We start from the raw sequence: 12,380 nt of genomic DNA, 5'->3' as shown, positions 1-12,380 counted from the left end.
GGGGGGGGGTACAGAGAATAACAATGAAACACACCCTGCCTTCAAAGAGCTTCCACCCTCTGAGTGACACCTGCAGACCCTTGCACAAGACCTGAGACAATCACTCTGGTGCAGCCTGAGTTGTTCTGAGCTCAGCTGCTTCTCTCCGAGCCTTTATACGGGTTATTAATATACTCGAGGAACTGACAGCCACGTCTTCAGTGGCTTTTCTCCTCCCCCTGCTTTCCCCAGAGCCTGAGATTTCCAGAGACAAAGCCCTTCAAACCACTCTTGAATGAACTGAGAAAAATGAATTAAACCACCACATGGTAAGTGCTGAATTGGTACCACACTCGTGGCAGGCAATTTGGCACTACCCAAATTCCAAACGGGCTGGTTCTTTGATGTTGCAATTCCATGTCTAGGGGTGTGGCTTGCAGATAGGCTCACCTACATGGGAAATGTCAGGTGTACTGGGTCATTTACCACAGAACTGTTTGAAAGAGCAAGTTGCTGGGGGATGACCTGGGGGCTATGGAGTGAGTGCGGTTGAACTCAGTCATGGAATAGTCGTACTGTGGATAGCAGAAAATGGCAAGCTAGATGTAGGAACAGTGGAAAGCCCCTGGCATATGTTGTTAAGAGAGAACTAAACAGTTAAACACAGAAGAGTCCTGGCCACATGTAAAAACAGTCAGGAGCACGTATCAACAAATCTGCTTCTGTCATTACAAAGACGCTTGTGACACACAGAATGCTGAAGTAATGATCACTGTGGCCAGAGAGGAAGGTGGAGAAATTGGCAGATAGAGATCAATAAAGTAGGAGGGATATTTTAATTTTTAATTTTTTTTTTTGAGACAGGATCTCTCGCTGTCCGGGAACTCTCTTGTCCTTGAAGAGACGGGAATTTTATACTTAAAAGTGTATGACATTTATTTTGTGAGCACGTGCATGTGTTCACGTCCATGTGTGTACGTGTGTGGGTACGCCGTACAGCACATACGTGGGTGTCCGAGGACCCGGTGTTGAGAGTCAGTCATTTCTATTGTGTTGGTTCTGGGAATTGAACTCAGACTTGATTGAGGGCAAGTAACTTTATCTACTGAGCCCTCTCAGCAGCTCCCCCCCTTAAAACTTTCTTTTATATGTGACTGTTTTGTCTGCGTGTTTATCTGTGCACCGCCTTCTTTTAATGCCCTGGCAGCCAGAAGAGGGCCTATGACTCCTGGAACTGCAATTGTCAATGGTTGTTAGCTGCCATGTGGGTGCTGGGAACTGAACCCAGGTCCTTTGGAAAAGCAGCCAGTGCTCTTAACTGTAGTCATCTCTCCAACTCCCCGCCACCCCGTTTTTCTTTAAGCAGGGTCTCAGTATGGAGCCCATTTGCAATAGCCCTGCCTCTGCACCGAGGGCTGGGATTATAGCTATGTGCCCTTGCATGGCTGTCTTATTTTTAAATCATCTGAATGTTTTCTAGGAAACATGTGAAATTAATTGAATTAAAAAAAACATACTCTATGGGGAGCTGAACAGATGGCTTAGTGGGTAAGAGTGCTTGCTCTACAAGCAGGAGCACCTAAGAGTCCCCAGTACCCACATAAGGAGCTGTGTGTGTGTGTGTGTGTGTGTGTGGTGTAGCCCAGCACTGATGGACAGAGATTGACAGATCTATACAGCTCACTGACCAGTTAGAAAAGCTAATATTTCCCATATACAGTGAGAGCCCGTGTCCCAAGATAAGAAAGGGGAGAAAAATAGAGTGTACACACACACACACACACACACTCACACACGCACACACACACACATACTCACACACGCACACACACACAGTTCACATACTCTCTCTTTCTCTCTCTCCCCATGGGAAGGCAGGGGTGTTTATTGCTTGCCTAGCTAGCAGAAGGTCCTAGGTTTGATCAGTGCAAAGGACTGACTGATTCAATCAAATCCCCTAGTGAGAGGCTGAGAATGTAGCTTAGTAATGTTGAAGATGCTGGCTGGTCCAGTGCCCAACCTCCCAAGATGAAATCAAATAGAGGGTCCCCTGCTGTCTTAGTTTTCCTTTACTAGGCAAAACATCTGAGAAAGTCACCTTGAAGAAAGAAAGGTGGATTTGGTCTCAGAGCGTCAGAGGTTTTGCTCCCTGCTCACGGGCTCCATCGACTCTGGGGTAGAGAGGAGGCGGGAGACAAAAGTGCCCCTCATGGAGGCAGACACATACTCCAGTGTCCCCAAGGAGTGGGTGGGGAGGGGCTGGGCAAACACAAACACCCCCTTCAAAGGCATACCTACTGAGACCTACTCCCTCCAACCAAAGCCCACATCCTAAAGTTTCTGGTGCCTCCAGGAAGTCATTAAGCTATGAATTCATCGCACTTGCTTTACAGTGGCCCCACCTCTGTACACTGCTGCAATCGGAGACCCAGCAGTCAACACAGGACCCTTTAGGGGAACATTTCATTTCCTCACCGAAACACCTAGCATGCGCATGGATGGCCCTTGTTGTTCCCTAGCACCACAAGAAAAAATAGCTTTAGAAACAAAATAATTCTGGGGCCGGAAAGATGGCTCAACAGTTAAGAGCACTGGCTGCCCTTCCAGAGGACCAGGGTTCAATTCCCAGCACCCACATGGCAGCTCACAACCGTCTGTAACTCCAGTTCCAAGGGGCTCTGACGCCAATGCACATAAATTAAAGTTTAAAAAAAGAAATAAAATAATTTCATGGGCCGGGCGATGGTGGCGCACGCCTTTAATTCCAGCACTCGGGAGGCAGAGGCAGGCGGATCTCTGTGAGTTCGAGACCAGCCTGGTCTACAGAGCTAGTTCCAGGACAGGCTCCAAAGACACAGAGAAACCCTGTCTCGAAAAAAACCAAAAAAAAAAGAAAATAATAATAATTTCATGGGAAGATTTAACTCAGTAAGGACAATAGCAATCCTAAGGATAAAAGTCTAATATTCATTCATTCATTCATTCAACAACTTTTCGCAATCAAGGAACTTCACTATAGAATGTTGGTTAGTGCAAGCTCGGCACCAAGGCTGAACGTGGCTCTGTGCTCAGGGCTGTCGGTGCATCCTCACAGACCCCACTCCTGTGACGGAGGCTCTAACAGCTCAGTACAGGAAGTTGGGTGTGAGAGAGAGCTCTTCCACCTCTCCTGTACAAACCTCTAGGCCCTCACCATGTATGAAGCCCCGTACTGGACCCTCAGACGAGACATGACATTGCCTCTACCCATTAAGGGAGACAGATGTGTGAACCATGCCCAAAGATAGGGTTTGAACAGAAACAGGCACATCAGAGCCTGGGAACAAAGGAAACGAAGATGCTTCAACAATAAAACTGACTTCTCCCGTGACACCCCCTGGCTGAAGACAGGCCCCAGGAGCAGCGGTGGACCTCAGAGGCGCCTATGTGGGAGACAACCTCTATGGCCTCAGAAGCAACAATGAACAAAGGCTGTCGCCTCTCTGGGAGTAACTGAGATCTGACAACAGCCCGGTACGTTTTCATCAGTGTAGACATCCTTTCTGGGCTTTGAAGCCTGAAGTACTCTCCTTTGGCTGTCTACGCAGATCAAATATGCTGGACAGCTGCCATATCTAGACTTCACTTTGTGCTAATCCACAGTCACAGCCGGCCCCAGCACAAGCCTACCGAACCATCTGAGCAGAAGCAAAAAATAATTCTCAAAAGCAAAGACAGGCAGCTCGGAGACGGAAACATTAACCCCTCGCTGCCTCTTGGAGAGGGCGGAGATCTTGCTCGTGTTAGGAGACAGGGAGGTTGGGGCCCTTTCCACAGTGGAGTCGCAAAGCCGCTGGCTACCCTTTCCAGTCCTGGAGACCAGCCGTGAACGCTGGGGACAACTGGCTTCCAGAGAAGCAACCCCAATCCATTCTAAAGAACCGCACCTTGCCGCAGCACAGGCAAGCACCTTGCTATGCACAGGGTCATTCCAGAAGGAAACTTAGCCCCACCCCCATCTTCCTAAGCAGCCCTGAGAATCACAAGTCTTGTCACAGACGCCACCACAAGTAGGCACCCAACAACAAATCCAGAAGCCCAGAGGCGTCGCTAAAAAAGATGAAAAATCTCCATGACTTCTAACATCTACTTCGTGCCTAGCTGTGGTTTCCATAGAAATAGACATCTGCTCTGGGGAGAAAGGTGTGTGTGTGGGGGGGTTGGGTGGGATGGTATCAATGCTTTAAAATAATCAGTGTTTTGAAGGATTAATTTTTCCCTGTCACAACATTAATAGAAATATGAGATTTTGGGGTGGCAATTACTTGTATTTGGGGAAGAAAATGCATCACATGGGTGGGATCTGCCACGCACATCTCCAGATCCAGTACAAAGACTTGAAGACGAAGTACCGGTTCAGGAGGTCCCAGACCTCTTGGCATTGGAGGTCTTTGCTCATTCGTGTTACCCCTGCAGTCAATGTTCAGAAAGGACATAGCCTCATTCCCGTCTAGTGTTTAAATGGTTTCCGAGATCCATTCAGAAAACTGAAGCACCTGGCTGTTCTGAGGCTATGTTTGTGAAAGAGAGAAGAAGCCTTTCAGCTAGCAGAATCGGCTCCCGCAGCTCACACCCTAAGCAAGAACCATTCAGACCGGCTGGGGTGGGGGCAGAGAGAGACTGACCCTACACAAGAGCAATTGTTGGAAAATGTGCCTCTATAAGCATATTTCAGGCAACAGTACTCTGCCAGTTGCTTGCTTTGTGCCTTGTCTGCTGCCTGGGTAATACAATTTTCATTGTCCTGTGCACCTATTTTTTTTTTTTTTTTTATCTCGGGTACTTTCCTATTGGTTAGCCAGATGTAGGATTTGTTTAAAATTAGAACCGTGGTTCCACGGAGGTCGTTTTATGTGTGGTTTGGTTTTCGGGAGACCAAACCCATTAATAAAATAGTATCCCTTCTGTATAGCGTTTCTGAGCAGGTGCCTTGAGGAAATGACCACCGCATGGGGACACAGCTTTGGTCAGAGGAGAGAAGGCGTCTAAAGGGAGACAGGGTCAGGCTAATTTCCTTTGTGTCTCTGTTATAGTTCCGCTTTATCCAGGCCAGAGGGAACTGTGACCTTGTGGCTCCTTTTGTTTACATTCTCAAAAGAGAGCCCAGCCCCGCTTCGGGGAGCACGTGCTTTCAGAACAAAAGCAGCCCTTTACTGCAGGCGGTGTATCTCGAACTGCCATCGCTCTTCCCTTTCCTGTCACCGCAAGGCTTTGGCAGGGCAGATGGAGTCTGCCTTTAAAGCTTAGTGGCTTTGTTCGACCCAAGATCAGATTCCAGAGCCTCACGCAGCCCTGCGTAGATCCCACTGTTTCCAGCTCGGGAAGCTGAGGAAGGGGGAGAATGCAAATAGACGAGGGAAGGACCACGCCCGTGACCTGTCAGCACGAAATGGGTTAGCGACTGCGATGTTGCATCACAGGTGACAATCTGGCGTGTGTCCGTGGTAGGACGCCAAGGGTAGAGGACCGTGCTGGAGGGCGGAGAGGCACACTGTCTTGGGCGGGGTGTGGCATCAAAAGGGACACTGCCTAGGAAGCGAACCTGACTCGTGCGGGTCAGCAGAGGAGTGCAGACGGTCAAGGTCTATAAGACCAAAGTAGGTTAGGACCGACCCCTCCCTTGCGCCATGCCTCGCCCTGCTCTTTTCCTAGAAATGTAGTCCCGTAGCCGATTTAGTCCTGCGGCCACAGCCAAGTGCTTTTCCGCGCAGAAACCCGGGGTCCAGCAGGGGTTCACACCTGGGGGAAGCCCCCTCGGGAGTACCCCACCCCTTGTATTGTCCTTCTGCTCCACTGGCCTGGACTACACTTCCCAAGATGCGCCGCTCCAGAGGGGCGGAGCACTCCAGGCTTGGGCGTGGGACCGGCACGTGCCGTCAGACTCAGCCAATGCGGAGCCCCGCGGCTAGATCACGTGCCGCTGTTTGGCGCTTTTGTGCGCGCCCAGGTCTGTTGGTGCTCAGAGTGTGGCCAGGCGGCTCGGAGCGAGCAGGTGGGTGCTAGCTTGGCTTAGGCAGCGGAGATGGCTGAATAGGGACCATCCAGGAAGCCGGCGGGCCGCCAATGGGGGACGCTTGGAGAGTCGGGGGCCCCGAGACCTGGCGGGCGGGGGGCGTTCGTCTTTTGTGTGAGGCTCTGGCGGAGTCTCGGCTTTTGTCCCTGGTCCCTGGAGACGCGGCTTGGTGGGGAGGGGGCGCGGCCAGCTGTGGGGTTCAACCCCGGCTGCGAGCGTGGAGACAATAAGGGCGCTGGCCGTCCCTGCTTCTACCGCCTGGTGGGCGCGGCTCTTCAGGGGTCCCCATTGTCTGATGGAGAGCAAGGCTGCAGGCGCCCGTGCTCTTGAGGGGCGGCGCCCGCCCGGGCTCCTGGGGTTCGGTGGTGGAGGTCTCGGGCAGCTCTGGGGACTCGAGCTGGGGGGGTGGAGGTGGTGCGACCGATCCCGCTGCAGCCGTCCCAGGGCTGCGTAGCCGCGAGGTATTTTTGGCGGGAGTTGGTGGGGGGGGAGACGGCCCCGCGCTGCCAGCCTGAGGGGCGGGGCCACTCCCGGAGAACCGTTAGCCCCGCCCATCCTGTCGCTGCCCACGCGCGCGGGCTCCCGAGTGTGGAGAGGTTCGCGGAGATTCGAAAAGGCGCGGGGAGCATTGGGGCGGGGCCAGGGGCCGGAGCGTGGGGCGGGTTCTGATTGGCCCGGGCCTCAAGCCTGCCCGCCCGGGCTAGGACCACGCCCATGCTGGGTAGGTGCTGCGTTGGGTACTGTGCTACAGCTAGACGTTTTTTTCAGTGCCTTGGAATTCAATGTCTAGCATTTGGAACCTTTAATCATACGCTTCGAGCCTAAAAGAGTGGAAATCTCTTTAGAAAATAATAGACAACTGTCGAAATTTTTTTTTTTTTTTTTTTTAGTTTTTCGAGACAGGGTTTCTCTGTGGCTTTGGAGCCTGTCCTGGAACTCGCTCTGTAGACCAGGCTGTCGAAAATTTTTTTTTTTTTGCGACATAGGACAGCAAAGGAGACAAACCTAAGACGGGTGTGGTGGCGTATATCTAATTCAACACTCAGAATAATGTCCCCAATCCCCTTCACGTGGTCCTCGAACCCAGGGCTTTGCAAATGTTAAGCCACTGCTAACCCACTGGGCTAAACCCCACCCTTCTACACTGGGGAGGCTGAGGCAAGAGGATTGCAATTTCAAGGCCAGCCTGGGCTAGATAGCTAGACCCTGCCTTCAAAAGAAGCCTAGAGGTTCATGAAACTTCATTTTCCCACTGTTAGGCGAGTAGCTTAAACCCTAGGAACAATGGGACTTGAATACCATTGGCTGCTAGCTTGGGTGTTCTCCACCATGGCAGACACAGACAAAGCAAGGGTGGGTATTTCAATTGCACAATGAGTTGTACATAGAATTAAGATGGCTCCGATCTCATTGTTGGGTTGAATCTTACATTGGATGGAAAAAAATTGAGGTTATGGGAAGGAATCCTTCAACCCTGTGACTGAACCTCGATTTTAAGATTACAGTTTTTTTTTTCTTTTAAGAACATCATTTAATTTTCTGCTGCCAATATTATTCAGTTTAAATTTTCTGATGTGTTTTGGTGTTTTGGTTTTTTTTTTTATGATGTCACTTGATTCCACCTAACGATTTTCCTGACATTCTCATGGGTGTGATTTGAGGTTCCTTTGTGCTGCTCACATAGAGAAATACAGAGAAATTGATTGCGTGCTTTGAAAATAATTTTCAGGGCTCTCTTTACCAGTGGATTGTAGAGGGTGCACGGCCAGTCTCTTGTCTTCTGTTCGACATGGCATCGTCTGGTAGGTAATTGATTGAGAAAAGCTGAAACGGACGGGCTTACTGCTTTAGAATTGGAAGTGGTGCAGGTCTTAGGCTTTTTATTGGGCATTTGTGTTCTTTTCAAAACTGAATTTGCAATAAAAAAGGCAATTAAAGAATTTTATCATTTGGATAAATATATGGAAAGCTCATCATCATTTATAATTAGATAAATTGACTTGGTCCAAAGCAAAATTGTGAGGTTTACTTCATTCTTTGTTTAATAAAATGGTTATCAAATACCAATTCCTCCTCAATGGTATTTGTTAGCCCAAATGTTGAGCTTTTTTTTTTTGAGATGTTATTTGATTTCTTGCCTACAGCCTAGCCTTAATACTGTTTTATTAAATTGTTGATTTTTAGAAAATTATAGAATTCTTTATTTTAATAAGCAAACTGGGTTTTCCTCATTTATCATAAATCTGATCAACTCCAGATATTCAGGTGAAAGAACTGGAGAAGCGTGCTTCTGGCCAGGCTTTTGAGCTGATTCTCAGCCCTCGGTCAAAAGAATCCGTCCCCGATTTCCCCCTTTCCCCCCCAAAGAAGAAGGATCTTTCCCTGGAGGAAATCCAGAAGAAATTAGAAGCTGCAGAAGAACGGCGCAAGGTAAACTGGACGATTTACAGAAGACAGTGTACTTATTAGTGTAATGAGGCAAACTGACTTAATTTTCAGAGAAAGGAAGAAAGAATTGTAGCTATCCTGTGATCGTAAGTAGGGAAGGTCCTGTGCCAGCGATGGTTGGAAGAAAGCAGCAGCCATCGCTTAACGAGCTCCTATCAGGAGCCAGCTCCTTGACTCGAGCTTTCTCTAACAAATGGAGCCTCCTTGGTGGGAAATGTCTCAGCTAACATACTGGAAAATTGTGGTATTAAGTCATTTTCCTAAAGTCCTATTCCTGAGTGCTGGAAGCAGAATTCCACCTAAGACTGTGTTGTGGGAAGCTCATGCTTTTCCTCTTTAAAATGCAGGACATTTGTTGGCAGGTAATCCTTTGTTTCCTTAGTTTTGCTTTTTAGGAGCTATGCAATAAAAACTTCAAACTTCCAGGGATGTGGCATTGTAACTCTTTCTCATTCTAAACAATTCCGCTATCAAGGACCATCTTTGAATCCCAGTGAGGCCTGGAGGAGTAGCTCAGCAGTTAGGAGCACTGCTGTCCTTCCGTGTGTGGTTCCCAGCACCCACATTCATAGCTCCATTTCCAGGGCATCCAGTGCCTTCTGGTCTTCATGGCCACCACACATACAGGTAGTGCACTCACAGATGTGCAAACCAAACAACCGTGCACATGAAGTAAATAAGACCCAATGAGAGGCTGGTCGTGGCCCAGCTGTGGATAGTGCTTGCTCTTGAAGAGCACCAGAACGTGACTCCTAACACCCAGGTTGGGTGGCTCATAACTGCCTGGAACTCTAGTTAAACTCTAGTTCTAAGGGATCTGATGCCGCCTTCTGGCCTCTGAAGGCCTGACATGCACATGTGCATATATTCACACAGACCATACACATATCATGAGAAAATTTAACAGTTGTTAATATGATTATAAAAGAGTTGAGAAATGAAATTATAACTGGACATTTAAGATGATCAATTCATTTTCCAGAAATATCCACTCAGCAGGATTCTTATTAAGGACTTTAGATAGGAGCTAGAGAGATGGCTCAGCAGTTAAAACCCTTGCTGCTCTTGCAGAGGACCCAGGTTCCATTACCAGTACGCCTGGAGCGTACAGCAGTTCTAACTCAAGTTCTAGGAGACCAGTGCCCTCTTCTGGCCACAGGCACCAGGCCTGCTGCAGTAAGGAATTTTACATAAATTTTCATTAAATCTCCCCAGCAGCTATGATTTAGGTGAGTGGATAAAATTTTAAGTTGGGGAAACTAAGGCACAAAAAGGTAAAGTGTAAAGTAATAGCCAATCCCACATGAGCACCCCAGGATAATTTGTGGTCTAATATGTACATATACGTTTATCTGCCAGAGCACATGTCCTTTTCAGTTCTTGAACCCTGCTGTCAGCACTTACTGTCTGCAGGGAGAATGGGGTGTTAGTGGGGTGTAGCTACAGTCCTAGTACTTGGGAAGTGTGGGCAGGAGGGCCAGAAGTTAAAGATCATCCTTCGCTACCTACCCAGTTGGAATTCAGCCTGGCTGTGGGGTGGGCTCACTTGGTAGAGTGCTTACGTGGCATGCATGAAGTCATCTTGGCACTTGGGAGGCAGAGGTGGGAGGTTGTGAGTTCAAGGCCAGCCTAAAGTCTGAGACCTTGTTCCAAAAAGCAAATGAAAAGCTGACAGCATTTACCCTGCTGTGCCATCTGCCTGCTCTTTATGTAGGTTGGAGTTGGAGTAGGAGGAAGCAGTATAACCAGAAACTAGACAGGAAAGCTGGGCCTTGTGCGCAGTAGCCCTGTGCTAAGTGACGGCCTAAGTAGTGCACCTCCCATCCGGACAAAGGTGCTGTGGAAGACAATTGGCAAAACCAGTGGCGAATGCCCTGTGCTAAGACCCTGCAAGTTCATTCTTCAAAATATGTCTGACTCTGTTCATTGGCCGCTGCTAAAAGTTTGACAGGGATTCTGTGTGTAGCCACGGCTATCTTGGAACTCTCTGTAGACGAAGCTGGCCTCAGATTCAGAGATTCACCTCCCTCTTGTCTGTGAGAGCTGGGATTAAAGGTGTGTACCACCATGGCCAGCTGACAATGCCCTTTTCTTTCCATAACCTTTGGAGTTAAATAGCAGACATTCATTAAAGTGCCATTCCTAAGTAGATTGCTCAAGTCCTCTAAGTACTTTGCATCGTAGAAGGATTTCCTTATAAAATCTAGACAAGTTAGGTTGGTGCGGTATATGGCTATAATCCCAACACCAGGAAGTAAACGCAGGAGGATCATAGGTTTCTGTGAGCCCTTGCTACATAGAGAGTTCCAGGCTAACCTAGGCTTGTCTCAAAAACAAAAACCTGAACAGCTTTCCAAAGTAAATACAAACATTGGTTAGAAAACAAAGGCAATTTTTTACTGTTTCAGAAGATACTTAAACTCCTCACTTGCATCTTCCAGGGTCCCTTCCGTCTTCCTGTCCCCTGAGGATAGTCTCTGTTGCAGTTCTGGCTAATGCCAGAGGCACTTCTGAGGGCTGTTGAACTCTTTTGCAGTCTCATGAGGCGGAAGTCCTGAAGCAGCTCGCCGAGAAGCGGGAGCACGAGAAGGAGGTGCTGCAGAAAGCCATCGAGGAGAACAACAACTTCAGCAAGATGGCAGAGGAGAAGCTGACCCACAAGATGGAAGCTAACAAAGAGAACCGGGAGGCGCAGATGGCTGCCAAGCTGGAGCGTTTGCGAGAGAAGGTTGGTGTCACCTTTATAGAGGAGTTAGGAGCTTGAACTGTCTTGATAAAATAGAACTGGTTCCTTTTTGTCATCACATTGAGTAAGAAGGAAGTTCATCTTAAGAAAGAATGTTCTAGACTTCTCAGCATGATTTTGTATTCCTTGGAAGAGCAGTTAGAGGTTTAGCTGTTGTCATCCCAAGAGGCCCAGCAGGTTTGAAGATGATGATGTGGGATTCTCAGGGCCTGTTAGTGACTGAGGCTGTATTGCACCTCCAGGTGGGCAGGACAGGGCTCAGCAAATGATTTGTTTGACAGATGACACTTACACACAGTTTCTTCTAGGACAAGCACGTTGAAGAGGTGCGGAAGAACAAAGAATCCAAAGACCCTGCGGATGAGACTGAGGCTGACTAATTTGTTTTGAGAACTGACTTTCTCCCCGACCCCTTCCTAAATATCCAAAGACTGTACTGGCCAGTGTCATTTTACTTTTCCCTCCTGACAAATATTCTAGAAGCTGATGTAGGACCGTATAGGTAGATCCAGACCGTGAGATGTTTTAGGGGCTCAAGGGGAGAAACTGAAAGTGTTTTACTCTTTTTTAAAGTGTTGGTCTTTCTAACGTAGCTATTTTTCTCGTTGCATCTTTTCCACTTGAGCACACTCGGTGTGCTGGGTTAATGGCTAGTACTGTATTGCTTCTGTGGAAGATGTTTGTGAGAAGTGTAGTGGCTTCTTCCGACCTGTTAGATGCTGATATCTGTTCACACCTGCGATCCCAATTCTGTCCCAATCTTATCAGATGCTACTGTACTTGAATGGTTAATAAACTGCACAGTGCTGTTGGTGGCGGTGACTCCTTTCTTTCCAGGTAGTGACCCGTTGTGACTGCTGCACATGGCGGCTGCTGCAGACAGCGACTTCTCTGCTCCCCGTCTCTGAATTGTCCTTCCACAATCACGGCTTTGTGTGGTGCCTCACCCGGATCAGCTGTTATTTTCTTTCAGATGTTTATGTGCAAACAAGCAGTGTTTTGTTCCCCTTAAAAAGGAAGAGTACAGGCACAAATGCTGTGTTCTAGAGCACAGTTTCGCGGTGACCTTAAGGTCTTAGGGTGTTTGATGGTTTCTCTGTTTAACAGGACAGTTGGGGGCCGGGCGATGGTGGCACACGCCTTTAATCCCAGCAC

General features: G+C 48.4%; 1 protein-coding gene across 1 annotated transcript; it reads left to right on the top strand.

Annotated features, from left to right (window-relative positions):
- The first annotated feature begins 5,919 nt into the window (after positions 1 to 5,919).
- Stmn1 (stathmin 1) lies at positions 5,920 to 12,039 on the top strand. The gene is made up of 5 exons (XM_005353071.3): positions 5,920 to 6,010; positions 7,761 to 7,833; positions 8,289 to 8,461; positions 11,016 to 11,207; positions 11,534 to 12,039. Exons 2-5 carry the CDS (start codon positions 7,821 to 7,823, stop codon positions 11,603 to 11,605), a joined length of 450 nt encoding a protein of 149 aa, XP_005353128.1. The 5' UTR covers positions 5,920 to 6,010; positions 7,761 to 7,820; the 3' UTR covers positions 11,606 to 12,039.
- The last annotated feature ends 341 nt before the right edge of the window (positions 12,040 to 12,380 follow it).

Source organism: Microtus ochrogaster, chromosome 10 (assembly GCF_000317375.1).
Source record: "Microtus ochrogaster isolate Prairie Vole_2 chromosome 10, MicOch1.0, whole genome shotgun sequence".
NCBI lineage: Eukaryota > Metazoa > Chordata > Mammalia > Rodentia > Cricetidae > Microtus > Microtus ochrogaster.
The sequence above is the reverse complement of the archived record's forward strand: the minus strand, read 5'-3'. Positions and strand labels throughout refer to the sequence as shown.

What these genes read in the sequence shown, in the direction of transcription:
- Stmn1 (XM_005353071.3), top strand. An exon ending in CTGCAGAAGAACGGCGCAAG is followed by an intron (nt 8,462 to 11,015) that starts GTAAACTGGACG and finishes ACTCTTTTGCAG; the next exon opens with TCTCATGAGGCGGAAGTCCT. An exon ending in TGGAGCGTTTGCGAGAGAAG is followed by an intron (nt 11,208 to 11,533) that starts GTTGGTGTCACC and finishes AGTTTCTTCTAG; the next exon opens with GACAAGCACGTTGAAGAGGT.